This window comes from Hypomesus nipponensis, chromosome 17 (assembly GCF_054491055.1).
Source record: "Hypomesus nipponensis isolate SF chromosome 17, ASM5449105v1, whole genome shotgun sequence".
Lineage (NCBI taxonomy): Eukaryota > Metazoa > Chordata > Actinopteri > Osmeriformes > Osmeridae > Hypomesus > Hypomesus nipponensis.
The window spans coordinates 7,202,940-7,220,289 of NC_140377.1; the positions used below are offsets into that span (position 1 = coordinate 7,202,940).

The following is a 17,350-nucleotide window of genomic DNA, read 5'->3' on the forward strand; positions in this document are numbered from 1 at the left end:
AACCACATCAAACCAACATGCTGTAGGCCCAAATCATGATTTTTAAATGCATCATTGAATGTAAATCAAAATAAGAATATGTGTAATTTAGTTACAATAAAAATATGTCAGCATATCTACAGTAGATATATACAGGCTGTAGCCAAGTCCTGAATCCCACAATATCCTGACCAGTCCAAACATTTTAACTTAATTTACAAATAAAAGAAGAATATGATGTCATCACTTTATTTAGTTTAACATGTTTATGGAAAAACGTAAAACCAAAAACTACAGATAGTAAGCGGGTCAATATCAAAAGGGTAAGAGCACTTGTTCACACATGTGAGCCAAGTTTAGGAGAGCAGGAATACTTCAAAGAGACTGGCAACTGAGTGCATTCTGTAAAATATTCCAAAGGGGAGTCCAATATTCACAACAGCAGCCCAGAGGGTGAACTTGTAGAACTCTGTCCCAATGGTGTTGTCAAACTGGGGACGAGCACCAAATGCCGGCATGATCCAGAGCTGAAAATATTATAAGGGCATAGAGATATCAACACCATTCTACCAACCAAACCAAAATCATTCACATTTCAAACAGGGGGACCACAGTAACAGACCTAAGTCTCAGGGAGGCCATGATTGTGCAGTACTTACAATAGCGTTGCCCAGCAGTAGAAAGGCACAGACTTCCTTTAGGGCCCTTCTCTTCCAGGTAAGCGTATTCTGTGGTGGAGCGGCATGGACATCCAGACTGTGGGTTGTGGAGACTCGTCTAGACTTGGTCTCCGTGTCTGTGCTGTAGGGGCTGCTCATCTCTGCATGGGACTGCAAGACATGCACATTCAAGAACGCAATCGCAGAGTGGGTCTCCCCAAACGGCTCGCGGTGGAGACCCTCAATGATGAAGCAATTCTGGAGGCCCAGCTGGATCACAGTCAGTAGTGAGGTGACCAGATTCAGGATATTGATGTAGTCAGCGGCACGAGACGCTACCACAGCCACAATGGTGAAGTAGTTGATGGTGAACTGGCCCATGGAGGCCCCCACCAGCAGCACCACGTCGAGGCTGCGTGTGGGGTTCTTTCCTGACACGTGGTCCCTCTCGTCTAGCCTGTAGATGACACAGCCAACCGTAGAACAGATGGACATGAGGATCACGGCCACCAGGTTCATCAGGTAGTGCATCATCAGCGCCATGTCTCTCTTCCCTTGGTCCTCCTTCGCCACATCCACCTCGTACACTACAAACGTTGCCAGGCCTACCACCAACAGCACCATGCCTGCCGCGGGTCCCAGACACACGTCTTTGAGGTGGAAGCGGTGCTCATGGGGGCTGTGTTCGTCCACCATACGGCCCACATTCTTCCACATGACGTAGGCCATAGCAGAGGCAAAGAGACTGTACTCAATGTTGAAGGGGTACAAGTAGTAGGTGGCTGATTCAAAGATGGCGCAGGCAGAATGACTGCACTTACAGTTCACATCTTCATTGCCCCGGGCTGAAAGGAAAGACACGTAGAAGTCGCTATCCCGTTTTTCATGCTGTATACGGCTTGCTGCCCTTCACAAATACGCCAACTATTTACTTGATCGTTGTTACAATGTTTACAACCCCTCCACTCACCTCTGTACGGGTGGTGAGGGGGTGGTGCTGTGGTGTTAGTGTCCTCGGGGAGAATAGTTTGATGGAGGGACTCTTCAGTGACTGCTGACATCCACAGCACTAGGTTGGTAGAAAGGGTCAACACCAGCCCACATCTGAAACACGGATACAAGAGTTATCCCACAGCAGTGGGAACCAAACCGTGTTCACAGCAATACATATATTTCATTCATCCTTACCGGGTTATGTTCCTTTGTAGCTGGACACAGTCTTTGGCGTGGAGCCACAGGAAGTATGTCTGAAAGAAATCACATTTTCAGTCTACTTGTGTTTTACTTGGCATCCCCTCCCTTGAAAGACAGTTTTGATATTTTAATATAGACCCTTACCTGGACAAGTATGAATAAAGCCTGCACAGCAGGAAAGATGATCTTGACAGCAGAGTCACAATGAAGAAAGCCTACATAGTTGGCAATCTTGAAAATGTCCATTATAAGACTGCAGATTCCAAAAAGCACCAGTCCACCTGAAGACAATTTGAATCACATTTAGAAATCAGATCATTAGGTGAGCATTAGACATTTACATTTACATGTATTCATTTAGCAGACACTTTTATCCAAAGCGACTTCCAAGAGAGAGCTTTACAAAGTGCATAGGTCACTGATGATAACAACAAGATAGCCTCAAAGCATTGCGGGTAGCCAAAACAAGAAGCACACATTGTGAACAACCAAAAAATAAGTGCCAAAGGGAAGAACCATAAGAGCATGTAGTTAAGCAAGTTACAATTTAAACAACATGAATCTCTAAGTGCAAGTGTACCTGTAGAAAAAGCAGCAGCAGTAAAAATAAAAATAAGATTAACTAAAATAGAATATTTTGCAGCGAACACAACAGTTTAAATCAACAGTTAGTTGCCACTAACCAACAAGAGCAACACGTCTCTAAGCAAGAGTCATTGTGATCCTTGAGGAAACCGTAACCTATATTGAGAGCAATTCTGTCACGGGATATTAAGGCAAAGATAACAACTATAAAAGGTTTACTCACCCCTCAGCCAAACCGGCCCGGCATGGCTATCCTTATAGAGGACAGCACGATCTCCTCTGGATGTGTAGATTGTATAGTATAGCATCCAGATTGTAGTGCAGATGACCAGGATGCAGAGGAAGATCTGCAGCTCAATGCTACTGATGGCTGTGTTGTTGAAGGCACTGGCACTGACCAACGCACATCCTAGGATCAGAATGTTGACAGAGATGACACCAGAGAGGATCCATCCACGGTTACGGCCCCTCTCTCTCACTGTGCCCCCGCAGGAAAGGGCGAGGCTAGGCAAGCGATGGCTTCGACCAGCCGGTGCCCTAAACTGGCTGTTGGAACGACGGGCCTCCTCACACTCCTTTCCATTGGTCATCATCCTGCTTGGTTCACAATCACAAGGACAGGCAATATTTGAACACGTTTTCTTCAGAGATCAGTTCATATCTGATTGTCTCTTTTTTTAAATAGGCCTGGTTTTGGTCATCTGAACGGTTCATGTAACCGTTCATCTTGGCAGGTGCTCAAGCCGTTACAGCATCAGGTCACAAGACAAAAACGGTCGGAAATCCACACAGACAATCAAAAGACATGCTAGTAATACACATCATGGATAGCTTAGGCCTACCTGTGGGAGACTGTCCTGCTGATCCTGAGAGGAAGCTAGGTCCTGTCATGGCTTTTATCTCCATCCAGAAACGCTATACGGTTTACCTAAAGCAGCATAAATCGCTCCATAGAGTTATAAACGTCACGTATACAATTAGATAACATCGCATATCTTCTGTCAAAGCAGAAGAATATGACAGCATGCACATGGATCATTTTTTGTGTGACAGTAAATGTGGACCAATATGTGCCTCACAAAATAAACTTTGGGAGAGTTAATGACATTGACTGTTGAACTGTTATGATATTATACAGCCAAGACTCCAACTACACAACATTTGAGGCACATTTGAAAAGCTTTTAAATTTAGCATAATGATAGACGCACACGTTATATGCGATATGCGATTGTAATAAAAGTCCCGTTCGTTTCGTTTTTCAGTTTTAAATAATGTGATGGGCCGGCAGCGACATTACCGCCGCAACCCGGCAGATCTCGGGTGTCGCTCCCTGGATACGGAATGCGCGTTTCTATCCTGTTTGCAATGAACGTTTGCAATGAAGTGCAGTGGCACATCTGACCATTGTTACAATGATGGTGGAACATAGATGGAGGTTGATACTTCATTCTGGGATCCGTGTTCATTTGATGGCCAAATGATGTTCGAACGTAATGGAGTAGAAGGTCAGTTGATATTGTACCATGAATGACAGGTATCACAAGGCGGCCCGGGATGGCTACCTGGACTTGTTGAAAGAGGCTACACGGAAGGACCTTAACGCGCCCGACGAAGATGGCATGACGCCGACTTTATGGGCTGCTTATCACGGCAACCTAGAAGCCCTGCGGATGATCGTCGGCAGAGGGTGTGTATTAGCTAAATTTTCCTTTGCATCAGTAAACATGCTTTTAAAAGTGAGAATTTTTTTGAGACCTCAAATGTGGCCAAAGTTAACAACATTAACTGATAGTGCTATAGACAAATTGGATAACAGGGTAGTGGACACTACAACCGGTAATGCTACACCGCCTTGAAGTAGGTCAGAAGTTTATGGGCAGAATTAGCTGGGATGAGTGAGGCACTGCTCTGAGCAACTGTTCCATAACACAACACTTGAAAATGTGAAAATAATGTTATTGTTTGTGTGAGAAGAAGTCATAATATTATAAAACATGAATGTATGTAACATTGTGTAAAGCTTTAATTTGATAATCCGTTACAAGACAATGCATTCAATAACAGTTCTCATAGGGTTGAGACCTACCGGCAACTTCTGTCCCAGCCTTGCAATAGTACTTGACAGTATGATATTAGCCTATCAATTTGTTTAAAATACATCTGTGTTAGTTGAATGTGTATGGCCTAGATTATGTTCCATGATGCAACAATGGTCAATTCAAGAAATGTGTATTTGAAACGTTCTAATGAGATGGTTCCAGTGATTCCAACGATTATTACAGGGAAATGCATAGGCTACAGTTCGATATATGAATGTAAAGAAATTGCAATATATTCTGTGTTGGTGACTCGTGAAGTAGCTCATCAAATTGGTTTATGGTTATTCTGTGAGGAAGTGATAAAGACAAAAGCTCTCATTGCATTTCTGGCTGACCTGGTTTCCCTGCCGGTAGAAAAAGACCCATTATCGAAGTTGTTAATTGGCAAAAGTTTGAGTGATTCTCTTTGTCTGTGAAACCACATACTGTACCACATTAGAAGTGTCTGTCTGTGTGTGTGTGTGTGTGTGTGTGTGTGTGTGTGTGTGTGTCCTTTTGCAGCCATTTTACCAGAACAGGAAAAATTACTAAGCACAGGAAAAAAACCTTTTGTGGTTCATTGGTCATCCTAACATGCCTATTGTTTAGCCCAAATAGCACATGCAGTGAACAAGTCAGGGTCCCATTAGCAGTCTTGTCTAGTGACAGGATGTAGTCAATGGGGAGAAACCATAGGGTTTCCCACACTCCAAAAAGTAAACAAGATGTTCCAGAAATGTACTGCACAATAACAATAAACTACACTTTATAAAACAAAAAGCTTTTCTTGATTGCATACGGGACATTGTGTACAATTTGTATGTGAAACAAAAAAATATAGACTATATATGACCAGATCCAGGAACACGATTAGATAAATCATACTTTGACAGCTTTATGGCAGGACTGATCGGAATAACACCTGATGGTCAATCTGTCATTGTATGGGTAACAGTTTGCGATAAAGAACAAGATTAAAATGGGTACATTTCTATCCTGTTACTTTGAGGTGATAAACAGGTAATTCATTTCAAAAGATGATGTAAGCTTCAGAGAACCTCTGACATGATGTGAGATTTTTTTAATTTATTTTTTTATGGCACTGGTATTCAATAAACAGATCGAACATAATGTCCCTCAAATCCCTCGCAAACCTGTACATTTGTGTTAAATTGTCAATGTGATATTATTGTGTTTACAGACAGTTTATTCATATCTTTTTCACACCCGTAAAATGTGCAAATTGCTGCATCATTGCTTCCTGGGCTCCATGCCAAATACCCAGGCTCTCTGGGTATTTGCCCCACTTTCCCTGTTGGGAACGTCCATCTACCAGCACCTAGCTACTGTTGCTAAATCTATTGCAGTGGCCTCTCCCCTCTCTATCTTAACCCGAACCCATATCCTAACCCCCCGTTCATAAGTCCTGTGCAGGGGAGTTATCAGCCAGGGGTAGAAATCAGGGTCAGGCAGGTGAGAAGGGGCTAATCTTTGCTCTGGGTCTAGCGTGGCACACAGCCTCTCTTGTGAAAACTTTGATGGTTAGTCCATCAATAATATATCTGTCCCTCAGATGGGTTTGCCTGCGACCCATTAAATATTGATTAAGCCCTAGTGGAGGGTTGGCTTAAGGAAGAATAACAGGAGAATTATAGGCTTTATGGTTTAAAATACTATAAATTATATGAAAACTCAACTGTCATGGCATAGTTAAATAAAATGTGCAATTCAATAGAAGAAAAAAGAATAGTTTTAAGAACAACAAAAAAACAAACGCTAGATGGCCTGTTTTTGATTTGCTGCCAAGTGATACGTTCTGAATGTCTCTGTGCCTCCTGTGCTGTTTTATGACTGGAGGAATTCTGCATGACATCACCAAGCGTGCACAGTTGTCAGGTGCAACCCAACCGGCCTCCCCTGAAACAAGATACTGGTTTTGTAGTTGGAGTCCTGGCAAGTCAGTGGTCATATTACAGTCTGCCTGTAGCAGGGCAGCGCTAGCAAAGGTGACCCTACGGTCATAGGGTGATGACAGGAGTGTAGGGGGTATAAAGCATGGCCATAACACTGGGGAAATACCCCTGAGTTGAAAGGGAAATACACCCCTGGAGAAAAAGTGGTCTTTGTCTTTGTGCTATTAGAACCAATGTGTTGATGCTTATTAACTAATGCAAAGGGGCGGTGCACTGTTAAAGAATTTACATAATTCATGAGGTCCCAATGAGCAATGTACAGATGATAGGTCAATGGTAAAATATAATCTAAAAATGATGTGCTTACTCACGAGTGCGTTGCTATACTTAGGTTGATCTTGTCTGAGGACAAAAGGTCAGGTCATTGTCATTTTGGTTCATATTACACCTAGCTTACACTCTATGAAACAGCATGAAGTATGTTGAAAATCAGGGGTCTTTTACGTCTGTGGTCTTTACATTGTTTCAAATGAACATTATGGGTAATTCGGTCGACAAAATATTTCGAATCCTCTTTTCCATGTGTTGCAGGGGCAACCCCGATAAGTGTGACATATGGGGCAACACGCCACTTCACCTGGCAGCTGCCAACGGGCACCACAACTGCCTCTCCTTCCTGGTGTCTTTTGGTGCCAACGTGTGGTGTCTGGACAACGACTACCACACCCCGCTGGACATGGCCGCCACCAAGAACCACATGGACTGCGTTCGCTACCTGGACTCCATCGCTGCCAAGCAGTCGGCCCTCAACCCAAAGCTGGTGAGCAAGCTGAAGGACAGGGCGTTCCGCGAGGCGGAGCGCCGCATCAAGGAGTGCGTGCAGCTGCAGAGGAAGCACCACAAGCGCATGGAGCGCAAGTTCCACAAGGAGGCGTCGGAAGCCTCCATGTCTGACGCCATGAGCTTCTCCAGCTACACCAGCAGCTCTGTGAGCCGCAAGCTGCACCACCTCAACGCTGCCACCGTCAGTGTGCCATACTCTCAGGTCAGACTGAGGAAATACATAACATGTACAGTATTGCAGTGTGCTGTGCTTTCTTGTCCGTGGTTTTTTGTCATTTTGCCACCGCGTGTTTAAGCCCCTGGCTGATTCTGTCCCTGCAGGTGACTCTCCACGCCACATCCCGAGGAAAGACCAAGATCCAGAAGAAACTGGAGAAGAGGAAACAAGGGGAGGGGACCTTTAAGATCTACGAGGACGGCAGGAAGAGCGTGCGCTCCCTCTCCGGTCTTCAGCTGGGCAACGACGTCATGTTCCTCAAGCAAGGCACCTACGTGAACCCCAAGGACCGCTCCCGCCGGAACGTCCGCGACATGTTCCCCGGGTACAACGACGATGCCATCTCGCGTGCCATGAGCGAGCCGGGCCTCCACGGGCCCGACGTGGATTACTCTGTCATAAGCAACGACTCAGGTCACGACTCCCTGTTCAACCGTCCGGGCCTGGGAACCATGGTGTTCCGGAGGAACTATGTCAGCGGGGGATTGTTTGGCATCGGCAGACGGGACGAGGGCAGTCTGGTGGGCACAGAGCGGCCCGGTGCCAACGTGCGTCTGCGCAGCCGGCTGCATCGTTCCCCCAGCCTGGACAGTATCGGCAGTGCCCACAGCCTGCAGGAGAGGAACATGCAGGAGCTGCCCTGGGATGAGGTGGAGCTGGGCCTAGATGATGACGACGAACCGGAGACCAATCCTCTGGAGGTCTTCCTGGCCATACAGAGCATGAATGAGTTCATGCACATCTTCAAGAGGGAGAAGATTGACCTGGAGGCACTGCTGCTGTGTTCAGACCATGACCTCAAGAGCATCCACATCCCCCTAGGGCCCCGTAAGAAGATCCTGGATGCCTGTAAGAGACGCCTCGATACCATAGAGGACCCTGACAGTATGGAGGACACAGAGTTGTGATTGCTGCTTACATAACGGGCCCATGAGTTGACACATCTCCAGGATAAGTATCTACAAATGAAAACATTTGTGGAATTGTTTAAGTGTAGATGGGGAGATGTTATAACTCCAGCCATATAACACAACATATCAGCCAGCCATATATGACCTAATACATAAGCTTATCTCAGTTTGCTCTGTTTTGTCATTGTACAGATAAAAATACAAGCGGTAAGCCGTAAATCCTGCTGTGTGCCTCTCACCCAACCTTAAAGGTCAGCGGTGTGCTGTTGAGAGGATGTTTTGTATGCAGGGGAAAGACTGCTCCGCCTCTTTAAATGGGTAACATGGTGACAACCCAGGCCAGAAGGACCTTGTCAAGACAAATATCAATGAAAGGCTATATGTGCCCAGAATCCTAAACAAGTTTCCTGTGGTCAGACAGATAGGATTTATAGTAGAGAGATACTATTTAGACACACTGCATCACAACAGTCATCAACACTGCACTGTTAGGAGTAGCTGTTCAATAACCTTAGAGACTGCTGGGACCTCCATCAACAGTACCAGCAACAGCCAGTACTGTGTGTTACTATGTACTAAGTAGCATAGTTTATGCAGAGCCTAAAATGGGGTTTTCCCCTTTTGCCTCTTCCTTTAGGCCTATGTTTACCCCTGTGGGGCATGTAGTGTTGCACCATCTCCTGTGCCTGTATTAGATACAAAATGAAGGACAACATTAATTCCTAATATGGTCACTTGTTGTTTTGTTTTTTTTTTGTTTGTTTTTTTACCTATAGTTTGGCCTTGGCCGTTTAACTATACGAGTACATTTGTTTACACGCAGTATGCCTGAAGAAGAAGTTTCAGTTTGGTCAACTGGCCAATTATTCAGATTCTATTTTATTTTGGGCTAGAAGAAAGAAAATGGTTAATGTCCGGTGACGTCAGTTTATTATTGCATATTAATGTTACAGAAGAACACTTCACATTAACCTTTACAGTTTGACATGACAGATGCAGGCTATAATTTATCATCTCACCTAGATGTCCGTATGTCTTTATACTTTTATTTTGGTATGGTCTTCCAAGGGTCGATGGTATTGGTCAATGAAGATGCACCTGTAAATGACAAGATGACAAATTTCAAACTTGAATTTTGCTTAATAAACGAATTCACAAATGTAAGTGGTTGAAGTGATTGTGTTGTGTAAGGCAACGTGTTGTACAGTAGGTCACAGTCTAGGTTCCTCGTGATCTTTCCTTGTTGACAGAAACAGCCTCAGTATGTCCTCACAATCTCCCTCCTGTTTTCTTTTCCTGTCCCTACCCAGGATGCTTTGCATGAAAAGTCAGCTTGTTAGAGATCTCAGTCCAAATAATTCAGTGTCTGCTTGGTCCCACGCATAGCACTGTAGTAGCATGTCCATGGTCAGATAGAGAGAGAGGAAGTAAGGGTGGGGTGGATAATGTTGCTGTCACAGAACATTCCAGGATGTTTATTCGAAAGCACCACTACAGTGAGTATGGATGATTACAACCATCACTGCTGTGGCATTAAATTCAGTCAATGTCAAAGAGTTCATTTTCTGTATGAGTTACTGCATGGTATTTTGCTGCTAAATTCCTGAAATATAAACCACATTGGTTTGGCATCCTGTGCTGTATGAAATGTTGAGGCAGAAGATACGGAAAGGGAGAGAGATAAAGAAAGGGGAGGGGTGTAACACGAGGAGGCTGCTGTGACCTGACTCATGTGAACTGTAAGGCGTGGTGTGGTTCAAGTTTTGTTTTAAGCTAGACAAAGGGCTTTATAAGAAAAGAGGCAATTTCAGTTGTGTGGCTGACTAACACCATAAGCTTCTGGTCTTTACTGAGAGAGGGCTTGTCGAATCCCAATTCATATTCCGCTGCCTGGCAGGGCAGAGGACGAACAGCCATGGAGACCCTTGTCATTAAAGAAAAGGACGGAGAAGAGAATCACAAATCCTCTGGAGGCCCGGAGTTACCCCAGACTAAAGAGGAACCAGGGGATTGTACCAGACCTGTTAAGGCTGGGGACAACCAGGGACAACCTGGGAACGACCCTCCCCAGTCTACCCCTCTGAGCTCAGAGGATGTGCTGTGTGACTCTTGCATTGAGAGGCCCTGCCGGGCCCTCAAGTCCTGCCTCACTTGCCTGGTGTCCTACTGCGAGGCCCACCTCAGGCCCCACTTGGAGAACAGCAAGTTCCACAACCACCGTCTGGTGGAGCCCTTACAGGACATTGAGGATCGGAATTGTGACCTTCACAATATGCCTCTGGAGCTCTACTGCCTGACTGATGGAGTCTGTGTGTGTCAGGAGTGTCAGGAAGTTGAGCATCGGGGACACAGCTCTGCACCCGTAGGGGAGGCTCGCAGACAGATCGAGGTGAAGTACACAAATACGTGCACACACATGCATACACGCACACATACACAATAGTAGGTTCTGCAGTAGGTTTACCATCCTAGAGAATATAGCTTCAAAGGACTTATTTTGTGAGAAAAGTATCCTAAGTTGAAAGGGTATGGGTCTGTGGTAACAATGCTCTGGACAGCACAGTTTGTTCTTGTGTGGTAGTGCAGGCAGTTCTAAAACGCACCCCTCCCTTACATGATATTTTTTTGTACACATGGTTCTGTTTAGGAAATAGTGAGATCCTGCATGTGATTGTCTGACTGCATGTGTGTAACTTCAGACAGAGCTGCAGAAGAAGCAGGGGGAGATTGTAAAGACAAGCACCACGGCAGAGAATGCTATCAGCAAGTTGCAGAGGAACAATGTATCCATAGAGGTACCTTCTTTTCCTCCAACCTGTCTGAGCCTTTGGCACATTTGGCTTGTGTACAAGTTCACTTTCCCACATCTCTTCCAAACCATCTGTGAATCAACCCCCTTATCTTATGCCGTGGGTTCCCCCTACCAATCCACTGTGGGCCTCCCTCCCTCCAGGGTTCTGTGGCAGGGGTCCGTGCTGTCATGGAGCAGGAGTTTGGCCTCCTGCGGCGGGCAGTGGAGGAGGCTGAGAGGGGAGTGGCAGAGCTGCTGGAGGGCGAGCAGAGGCAGGCGCTCAGCCGGGCTGAGGGCATCCAGGCCCATCTGGAGCAGAAGAGCGCCGAGCTGAAAAAGACTTCGGCCCGGCTGGAGAGACTCTGCAGGAACAAGATTGATGTTGACTTCCTGCAGGTGAGGAAGAGATAACAGCGCACATTCCATATGGTAAATGATTCGGAAGAGCTCATTGTCAATGTCGCCTAGCTTGATATTTTATAGGATATGCCACTTGTGGTTACAGTGAATCATTATGTCAAAGGTCAAGGGTTTTTGTGTGATAATGATTTTGCTTTAACATGCTTTTATAGAAAGTGTCTAAAATAATTATGAAATTATAATCAAATAGAAGGCTAAACTACATGTAACATGAATGCCTTTACTTAAGACTATATAATTGTTTCACTATAATATTTGTTTACTATATTATTTCTATACACACACAATGGCCAGCCCTGTACAAATGGTCAAATATTTGAATCAGTACTAAGTATCTCCCCCTGGTGGTCATGCCAGCAATACTCTGAGTGGAAGACGGGGGCAGTGGACGTGTGTCTGCCTGACGTGCATGTCAACCTCATGGACCACTTGTCCTCCTTCAGCACTGTGGTAACTGAGGTCACCCAGGAGCTGTGTGGCCAGCTACTCTCCGCATACACACTCAGGTTACAGGAAGTCTGCAAGAGTGGTGAGTTTGGACACAACTATATTTTGAATCTTCTAAAGAGCTGGAGGTGTAACTATCACTGGAATGCTCTGCAACCTGCTCTCCAACAGAGAAACTGGCCCATGCCAAGATTACAGAAACTCAACCCTTGTCTCTGCCTCAACCAAAAACTCGAGAGGACTTCCTAAAATGTAAGATTGAGGTTTTACTGCATGGAATATTTACCGCATGAAATGCATTAGAACTTTTTTATGAGTTAATTTGATGTTTCACAACAAATGTCAACCAAAGACTGACTTGTATCAGTTCATCTATTAAATCTTTGGACACGTTATATTTATATCACAGATGCCGTCAGTCTGAGCTTTGACCCAGACACCACCCACCAGTACCTGAGGTTGACTGAGGACAAGAGAAAGGTGACCAACACCACGCCCTGGCAACACAGCTACCCCGATACGCCCGGTCGATTTGACCACTGGCGCCAAGTGATGACCTCCGAGAGCCTTTACCTGGGGCGTCACTATTTCGAGGTGGAACTGGGTGGGGAAGGGACTCATGTGGGACTTTCTTATAAAAGCCTCCACAGAAAGGGCCCGGATAGCCACTGCTGCATCACAGGAAATGACATCTCCTGGTGCCTGGGGAAGGGGAGTAGAGGTTACTCTACCTGGCATGCAGATGTGGAGACACCCCTAGATGTCAGTCTGGTGACAAGGGCAGGGATATATGTTGACTTTGCCAGTGGTTTGCTTTCCTTCTATCATGTGACTGATTCTATGACACTCCTTAAGCAGTACAATGCTGACTTCATGGAGCCTTTGTATGCTACGGTCTGGCTCTCTAAGAAAGACAATGTGGTCTCTCTGGGCAGTCCTGAGGATCCATTTCCACAAAATAGCTAAATTGTCATAACTGCTGCTCCTCTAAAACCACCTACTGATGTCCTAGAGTTATATCAGGGTGTGCAATAACCTCCTGCAATACGATCAGTGGGTAAGTGTGTTTGTTTAGTAAATGGTAAAAGATAAGGGACGGTACAAGAAAAAGATTGGTTCTGGTTATAGTACACCATCTAGTGGTGATTGAAGAACAAGACTGTACAATATGTGCACTGTAATTTTTTTAACATATACTAAATAAATATTATGTGTTGGTATTAGAACAGGACTTCCTAAAAGCAGTGAGAGTGATTGAATAAAAAATGTATAAACATATACATATTGTGTGAAATACAAATTACAACAATGTGATGCAAAGAAATGTTTATTCAATTAGCAAAGGATCACTCATAAAGGGATATAGCTTGACACGGCATGATCACAATGATTCCATTATTATGAAGGCTGTAGCATGGAACTTCATTATACATTAAACAGACTCACTCTAATTTTGAGACTTGTACTGCACACATTGAAGTTAAGCATTGAAATCAGTCTCACTGTCATCATAGGCCGGGTTTACAAAATGTACACCTGACTGTGTGAGGGAGATAGAGTTGGTGGTTTCAGCCCCATACAGACCAGGCACAGCTGGCATCACAGTGGGCTTGTCAAACATGGGGTTGTCAAAACCATGGTCCATTGGCCCACCGAGGTCTCCAATCTCACCACTCCTTTTCAAGCTGCTCAGGGAGGGCATGGTGATGGTGGGCAATGAGGGTACTTTAATAGTACCCCTGTAATATAGGAATACCAGAAGGAACACACCTCCCACCACTATCAGAACCCCAAATATGGTTCCCAACACCATCCCTGTTTCTCGCCCAGACCCGTGACTGCTGCTACTCCCCGAGGATGCCTGGAACTCAGCCTCAGCTATACCCAGGTTGGAGCCGGCAGATTGGGCATCCTTCAGTATGTCACGGGCAAGAGCCTCAGCAACCATACCAGCCTGGTGGCCCGTTTCACCATCCATCAACACAATCTGGATCTCTGCTGCCCCCTGGCGAGGAAACACCCCCAGGAACCACCGGGATTTCTCCACTTTGGATATGCCAAGCTGGATGGACTTGTATTGCGTTAAACCAAGGAAAATGTGCATCAGTCTCTGGCGGTAAGTCTCCAGGTTGAATCCAGGGAGGTATTGCAGAGTGACTATGGCACCGCACACATCACAGCAGTGTCCCACAGGGCGTAATGGCTTCTTACAGGTCACTGAAGAACATTCCACATGGCCACAGATCTTCTCAAGACTGGCTGCGTTACCACACTCACAGCCGGAGAGGTCGCTGCAGCCTGAAGAGCCCAAGCTGATGGACGAGGAGCCGTGGAACTGCAAGCGGCCCGAGGGAGAACCCAGGTACTGGCTGAACTCGGAGTTGCTGCTGAACGTCTTCCCCAGAACCGACACACTTTGCACGGGGACGCTCGGCTGGTTGGAGGAGAGGTCGACGCGGAAAGAGGAGTGGGCTTTGAACACCACGTCGTCATGACGGCAAGGAACGCTCTCCTCATGCACCGAGAACAGGAAGCGGCCCTTCTTCAAATCCTCTGCTGTGGAGGCCGCCTGCCACAGAGCGGGATCAAACCACTGCAGAGACTCGACATCCTTGAATTTGATAACAGCACCAGGTTTGTAGCCACCGGCTCCCACTGAGAAGCCAGCTCCTGAGGTCAGGATGAACTCCCCATCCACCGGCAGTCTCATCTCCTGGACAGAGTGGACAGTCTCCACGTACACAGACACTTTGCTAGATGCTGAAAATTGCACCCTGTCACTGCCACTGGGCACTGAGCCTTTGTCCCAGTTGGTCGCGTTCTCATAGTTGGTGTCAGGGATCCATTGTTTGTAAACGGCGTCCGCTGCCCCGAGGGCACAGAGAAGAAGAAGTATGTCTGGTATTTTCAGCATTCTGACGGTTTGTGACAATTACAAGGGACTTCAGTCTGACCCTTATCTCCCACAGTGTGACTGTCACATGAAACCACATACTCTGTGTATAAAAGCAATGAGCTCTAGTTAACATTCTGCTGACCAGTAAGATCACCAGTAAAATATTGACTTTCAGAGCAATAAAGTCAACCAACATTGCCTTATAAGCTCCATCAACAACAACATGACAATGGCTTTAAACATGGATTATGAATGCAGTGTTGATATTATTATCTTGATTTTAACAGATAACTGAAGAAATGTCATTAACACAACAACCCATTTGAAAAGGTTATTTGTTCTGAATTATAAATTACAGATTAAACCAATTAACCTTAAGAATCATCCTCGTAGTGCCAATGGACAGAACCAACTCAAACAAAGCATTGTGTAAGTACAATTGTACAATTTTTGCATCAGGGAGCGAATCTAGATACCAATATGGGGTCCTTCGCACGTGAAGCCTTTTTGTTTACATCCACGTCATCACACGGAAGTTAAAACCGACTGCATTGACAGTGTCGAAATGTTGAGACAGGTTAGATTAACAGTGCTTTTAGAATGGTCAGACTACGTTAAACAATGTATTAACTAATCAATGTAATGGTCCTTTACTACTAGATTATGCAAGAACGTTACTGACTGAACCTAAACTTGCTTTCGTAATAGAAATGGGGTTTAGTGACTGTTAGCTAGCTAGCTAATACTTGTTAGCTAAATTAGGAATTGCGTTATCATCATTTGTAGATTTCTGGATCTGTTTCCGCTCGATGCTGCTTTCAGATATGTATTATTAGCATTTGTTGCCAACTAAAGACCCTTAGATTGTAACATGCTCCGTTTGTTACAGGATTCAGAAGCAGAGGCTCCACTCTTTGGTGACGATGAGGATACACATACAGCGAGCCAGAGGAAGTCCAAAATCAAGTGAGTTCAGTGAAGGAAAGACTTCTGAAATATACATATTTTTGTTTTCTGTCAGAAGTACAGAGGTCAAAACCTGGTATATGTTGCAGGTACCCAGTGGCCACATTCTTCCATCTGTTCTTCCGCACATGTGCCATCCTTGTCTACCTGCTGTGTGAAGTAGTGAGCAGTAGCTTCATTGTTTGTATGGTCACTATCATTCTCCTCCTCTCATGTGACTTCTGGACAGTGAAGGTGGGTGGAACATTGGCCGGGGTCTAACTACCTCTTATTCATTACAAATTAACCATGTTATTTTTTTTTTACTTTAGATTAGTACAATATTTGTGTGATAATATGGATATAATCATTTTCTGCAAACACTGATTAATCCAGTTGTATTACAGAATGTAACTGGAAGATTGTTGGTGGGCTTGAGATGGTGGAACCAGGTGGATGATGATGGACAGAGTCATTGGGTGTTTGAGTCCAGAAAGGTACAGTCTGCATATAGCTGACATTGGACCTTGGCTTGCCTGTCTTGAGCCTGTTGACAACCATTGTAAAGCCTAAAATCACCAAAGATAAGAGTATCTTTAGAAATATAAACTGCTCTTATTTCTGACTGCTCTTTAGGCAGGAAGCAGAAATGTTGCCTCAAACTCTGAGTCCCGGATATTCTGGCTGGGATTGGTTGTGTGTCCTCTTTTCTGGGTCATTTTTGTGTTCAGCACCATCTTTTCCCTCAAAATCAAATGGCTGGTGAGTTCTCTGTCCTTCCCCTGTTTTTAGGACTTGAGTATTTATCTTTGATAAAGCCAAGTACAGTGACTCCCATGTGAGTCCAGGAAAAAATGAGTATTAGTAAAGCATTAGTCTTTTCTCCCACCAGGCAGTGGTAATCATGGGTATGGCCTTACAGTGGGCCAACTTGTATGGGTATGTTCGATGCAAAGTAGGGGGCAAGACCAACTTGAGAAGCATGGCAACCAACTACCTTGGTGCCCAGTTCTTTAAACAGGTATACATAATGGATTTAATCAATGAAAAAATGTATCTGCATGTCCACCCGTAATTAGCTTGATTATTTTTCCTTTTCCCCCCAGGCAATGGCAAAACATGAGGGGCCCTAGAGTTACCTGGACGAAGCCATTGGATTGGCCGCAATGGCCTATGTAGCCTACATCAAATGTTGTTATTCAGATAAGCCTAAATGAGGCACACAGTTATTGTTTCTTAATTCCTGTTAAACAGGTGGAGGGTATCTCTCTATTATATGAGGGGTTATTTAGCAATAGTTTTGAATAGGATACATTTATTTTCGGTGTATTTAGAATTATTTTCCCCTATGTGATCACACCACAATCTATTTACACTTAAATGATTGATACATTCCTCTGAAATACATGCATCTGCTTTTGTTTAATAAATTCAACCAGTGACTACTTGAATAAAAAAACACTTGCTACC

General features: G+C 44.9%; 5 protein-coding genes across 8 annotated transcripts; 3 read left to right on the top strand and 2 right to left on the bottom strand.

Annotated features, from left to right (window-relative positions):
• Positions 1 to 246: 246 nt before the first annotated feature.
• otop2 (otopetrin 2) lies at positions 247 to 4,594 on the bottom strand. Of its 2 annotated transcripts, none has more exons than XM_084677093.1 (8): positions 4,506 to 4,594; positions 3,260 to 3,345; positions 2,641 to 3,011; positions 1,977 to 2,113; positions 1,827 to 1,885; positions 1,609 to 1,742; positions 639 to 1,483; positions 247 to 506 (listed from the first exon to the last, which is right to left on the bottom strand). In XM_084677093.1, the coding sequence occupies exons 3-8, from the start codon at positions 3,008 to 3,010 to the stop codon at positions 336 to 338; spliced, it is 1,716 nt and encodes a 571-aa protein (XP_084533219.1). In that variant the 5' UTR covers position 3,011; positions 3,260 to 3,345; positions 4,506 to 4,594; the 3' UTR covers positions 247 to 335. The 2 variants fall into 2 exon arrangements, with proteins under 2 accessions (XP_084533219.1, XP_084533220.1); XM_084677094.1 differs by having other exon boundaries at positions 2,641 to 3,014.
• On the top strand, positions 3,943 to 9,534 carry ush1ga (Usher syndrome 1Ga (autosomal recessive)). The gene is made up of 3 exons (XM_084677098.1): positions 3,943 to 4,106; positions 7,002 to 7,455; positions 7,575 to 9,534. The coding sequence occupies exons 1-3, from the start codon at positions 3,943 to 3,945 to the stop codon at positions 8,376 to 8,378; spliced, it is 1,422 nt and encodes a 473-aa protein (XP_084533224.1). The 3' UTR covers positions 8,379 to 9,534.
• Positions 9,535 to 9,742: 208 nt separating this feature from the next.
• On the top strand, positions 9,743 to 13,434 carry LOC146253253 (tripartite motif-containing protein 16-like protein). 2 transcript variants are annotated; one of them, XM_084677095.1, is made up of 7 exons: positions 9,743 to 9,877; positions 10,279 to 10,770; positions 11,081 to 11,176; positions 11,335 to 11,568; positions 11,950 to 12,121; positions 12,211 to 12,291; positions 12,449 to 13,434. In XM_084677095.1, exons 1-7 carry the CDS (start codon positions 9,827 to 9,829, stop codon positions 13,003 to 13,005), a joined length of 1,683 nt encoding a protein of 560 aa, XP_084533221.1. In that variant the 5' UTR covers positions 9,743 to 9,826; the 3' UTR covers positions 13,006 to 13,434. The 2 variants fall into 2 exon arrangements, with proteins under 2 accessions (XP_084533221.1, XP_084533222.1); XM_084677096.1 differs by having other exon boundaries at positions 9,773 to 10,770.
• amn (amnion associated transmembrane protein) lies at positions 13,372 to 15,423 on the bottom strand. Its single transcript, XM_084677097.1, has one exon. The coding sequence runs from the start codon at positions 14,951 to 14,953 to the stop codon at positions 13,520 to 13,522; it is 1,434 nt and encodes a 477-aa protein (XP_084533223.1). The 5' UTR covers positions 14,954 to 15,423; the 3' UTR covers positions 13,372 to 13,519.
• A 20-nt stretch (positions 15,424 to 15,443) lies between these two features.
• LOC146253255 (Golgi apparatus membrane protein TVP23 homolog B) lies at positions 15,444 to 17,328 on the top strand. 2 transcript variants are annotated; one of them, XM_084677101.1, is made up of 7 exons: positions 15,444 to 15,512; positions 15,825 to 15,901; positions 15,991 to 16,135; positions 16,288 to 16,377; positions 16,517 to 16,642; positions 16,773 to 16,901; positions 16,987 to 17,328. In XM_084677101.1, the coding sequence occupies exons 1-7, from the start codon at positions 15,501 to 15,503 to the stop codon at positions 17,011 to 17,013; spliced, it is 606 nt and encodes a 201-aa protein (XP_084533227.1). In that variant the 5' UTR covers positions 15,444 to 15,500; the 3' UTR covers positions 17,014 to 17,328. The 2 variants fall into 2 exon arrangements, with proteins under 2 accessions (XP_084533227.1, XP_084533226.1); XM_084677100.1 differs by lacking the exon at positions 15,444 to 15,512 and having other exon boundaries at positions 15,807 to 15,901.
• Positions 17,329 to 17,350: the final 22 nt, after the last annotated feature.

Bases quoted from the DNA above. Each gene is read 5' to 3' on its own strand.
- otop2 (XM_084677093.1), bottom strand. From the start codon at position 3,010: ATGATGACCAATGGAAAGGAGTGTGAGGAGGCCCGTCGTTCCAACAGC. The intron at 1,743-1,826 runs GTAAGGATGAAT...TCCGTGTTTCAG, and splicing joins CTACAAAGGAACATAACCCG to ATGTGGGCTGGTGTTGACCC. The intron at 1,484-1,608 runs GTGAGTGGAGGG...CTTTCCTTTCAG, and splicing joins CCCTCACCACCCGTACAGAG to CCCGGGGCAATGAAGATGTG.
- ush1ga (XM_084677098.1), top strand. From the start codon at position 3,943: ATGAATGACAGGTATCACAAGGCGGCCCGGGATGGCTACCTGGACTTG. The intron at 4,107-7,001 runs GTGTGTATTAGC...CATGTGTTGCAG, and splicing joins CGGATGATCGTCGGCAGAGG to GGGCAACCCCGATAAGTGTG. The intron at 7,456-7,574 runs GTCAGACTGAGG...CTGTCCCTGCAG, and splicing joins TCAGTGTGCCATACTCTCAG to GTGACTCTCCACGCCACATC.
- LOC146253253 (XM_084677095.1), top strand. From the start codon at position 9,827: ATGTTGCTGTCACAGAACATTCCAGGATGTTTATTCGAAAGCACCACT. The intron at 11,177-11,334 runs GTACCTTCTTTT...CCCTCCCTCCAG, and splicing joins GGAACAATGTATCCATAGAG to GGTTCTGTGGCAGGGGTCCG. The intron at 12,122-12,210 runs GTGAGTTTGGAC...GCTCTCCAACAG, and splicing joins ACAGGAAGTCTGCAAGAGTG to AGAAACTGGCCCATGCCAAG.
- amn (XM_084677097.1), bottom strand. From the start codon at position 14,953: ATGCTGAAAATACCAGACATACTTCTTCTTCTCTGTGCCCTCGGGGCA.
- LOC146253255 (XM_084677100.1), top strand. From the start codon at position 15,807: ATGCTCCGTTTGTTACAGGATTCAGAAGCAGAGGCTCCACTCTTTGGT. The intron at 15,902-15,990 runs GTGAGTTCAGTG...TATATGTTGCAG, and splicing joins CAGAGGAAGTCCAAAATCAA to GTACCCAGTGGCCACATTCT. The intron at 16,643-16,772 runs GTGAGTTCTCTG...TTCTCCCACCAG, and splicing joins CCCTCAAAATCAAATGGCTG to GCAGTGGTAATCATGGGTAT.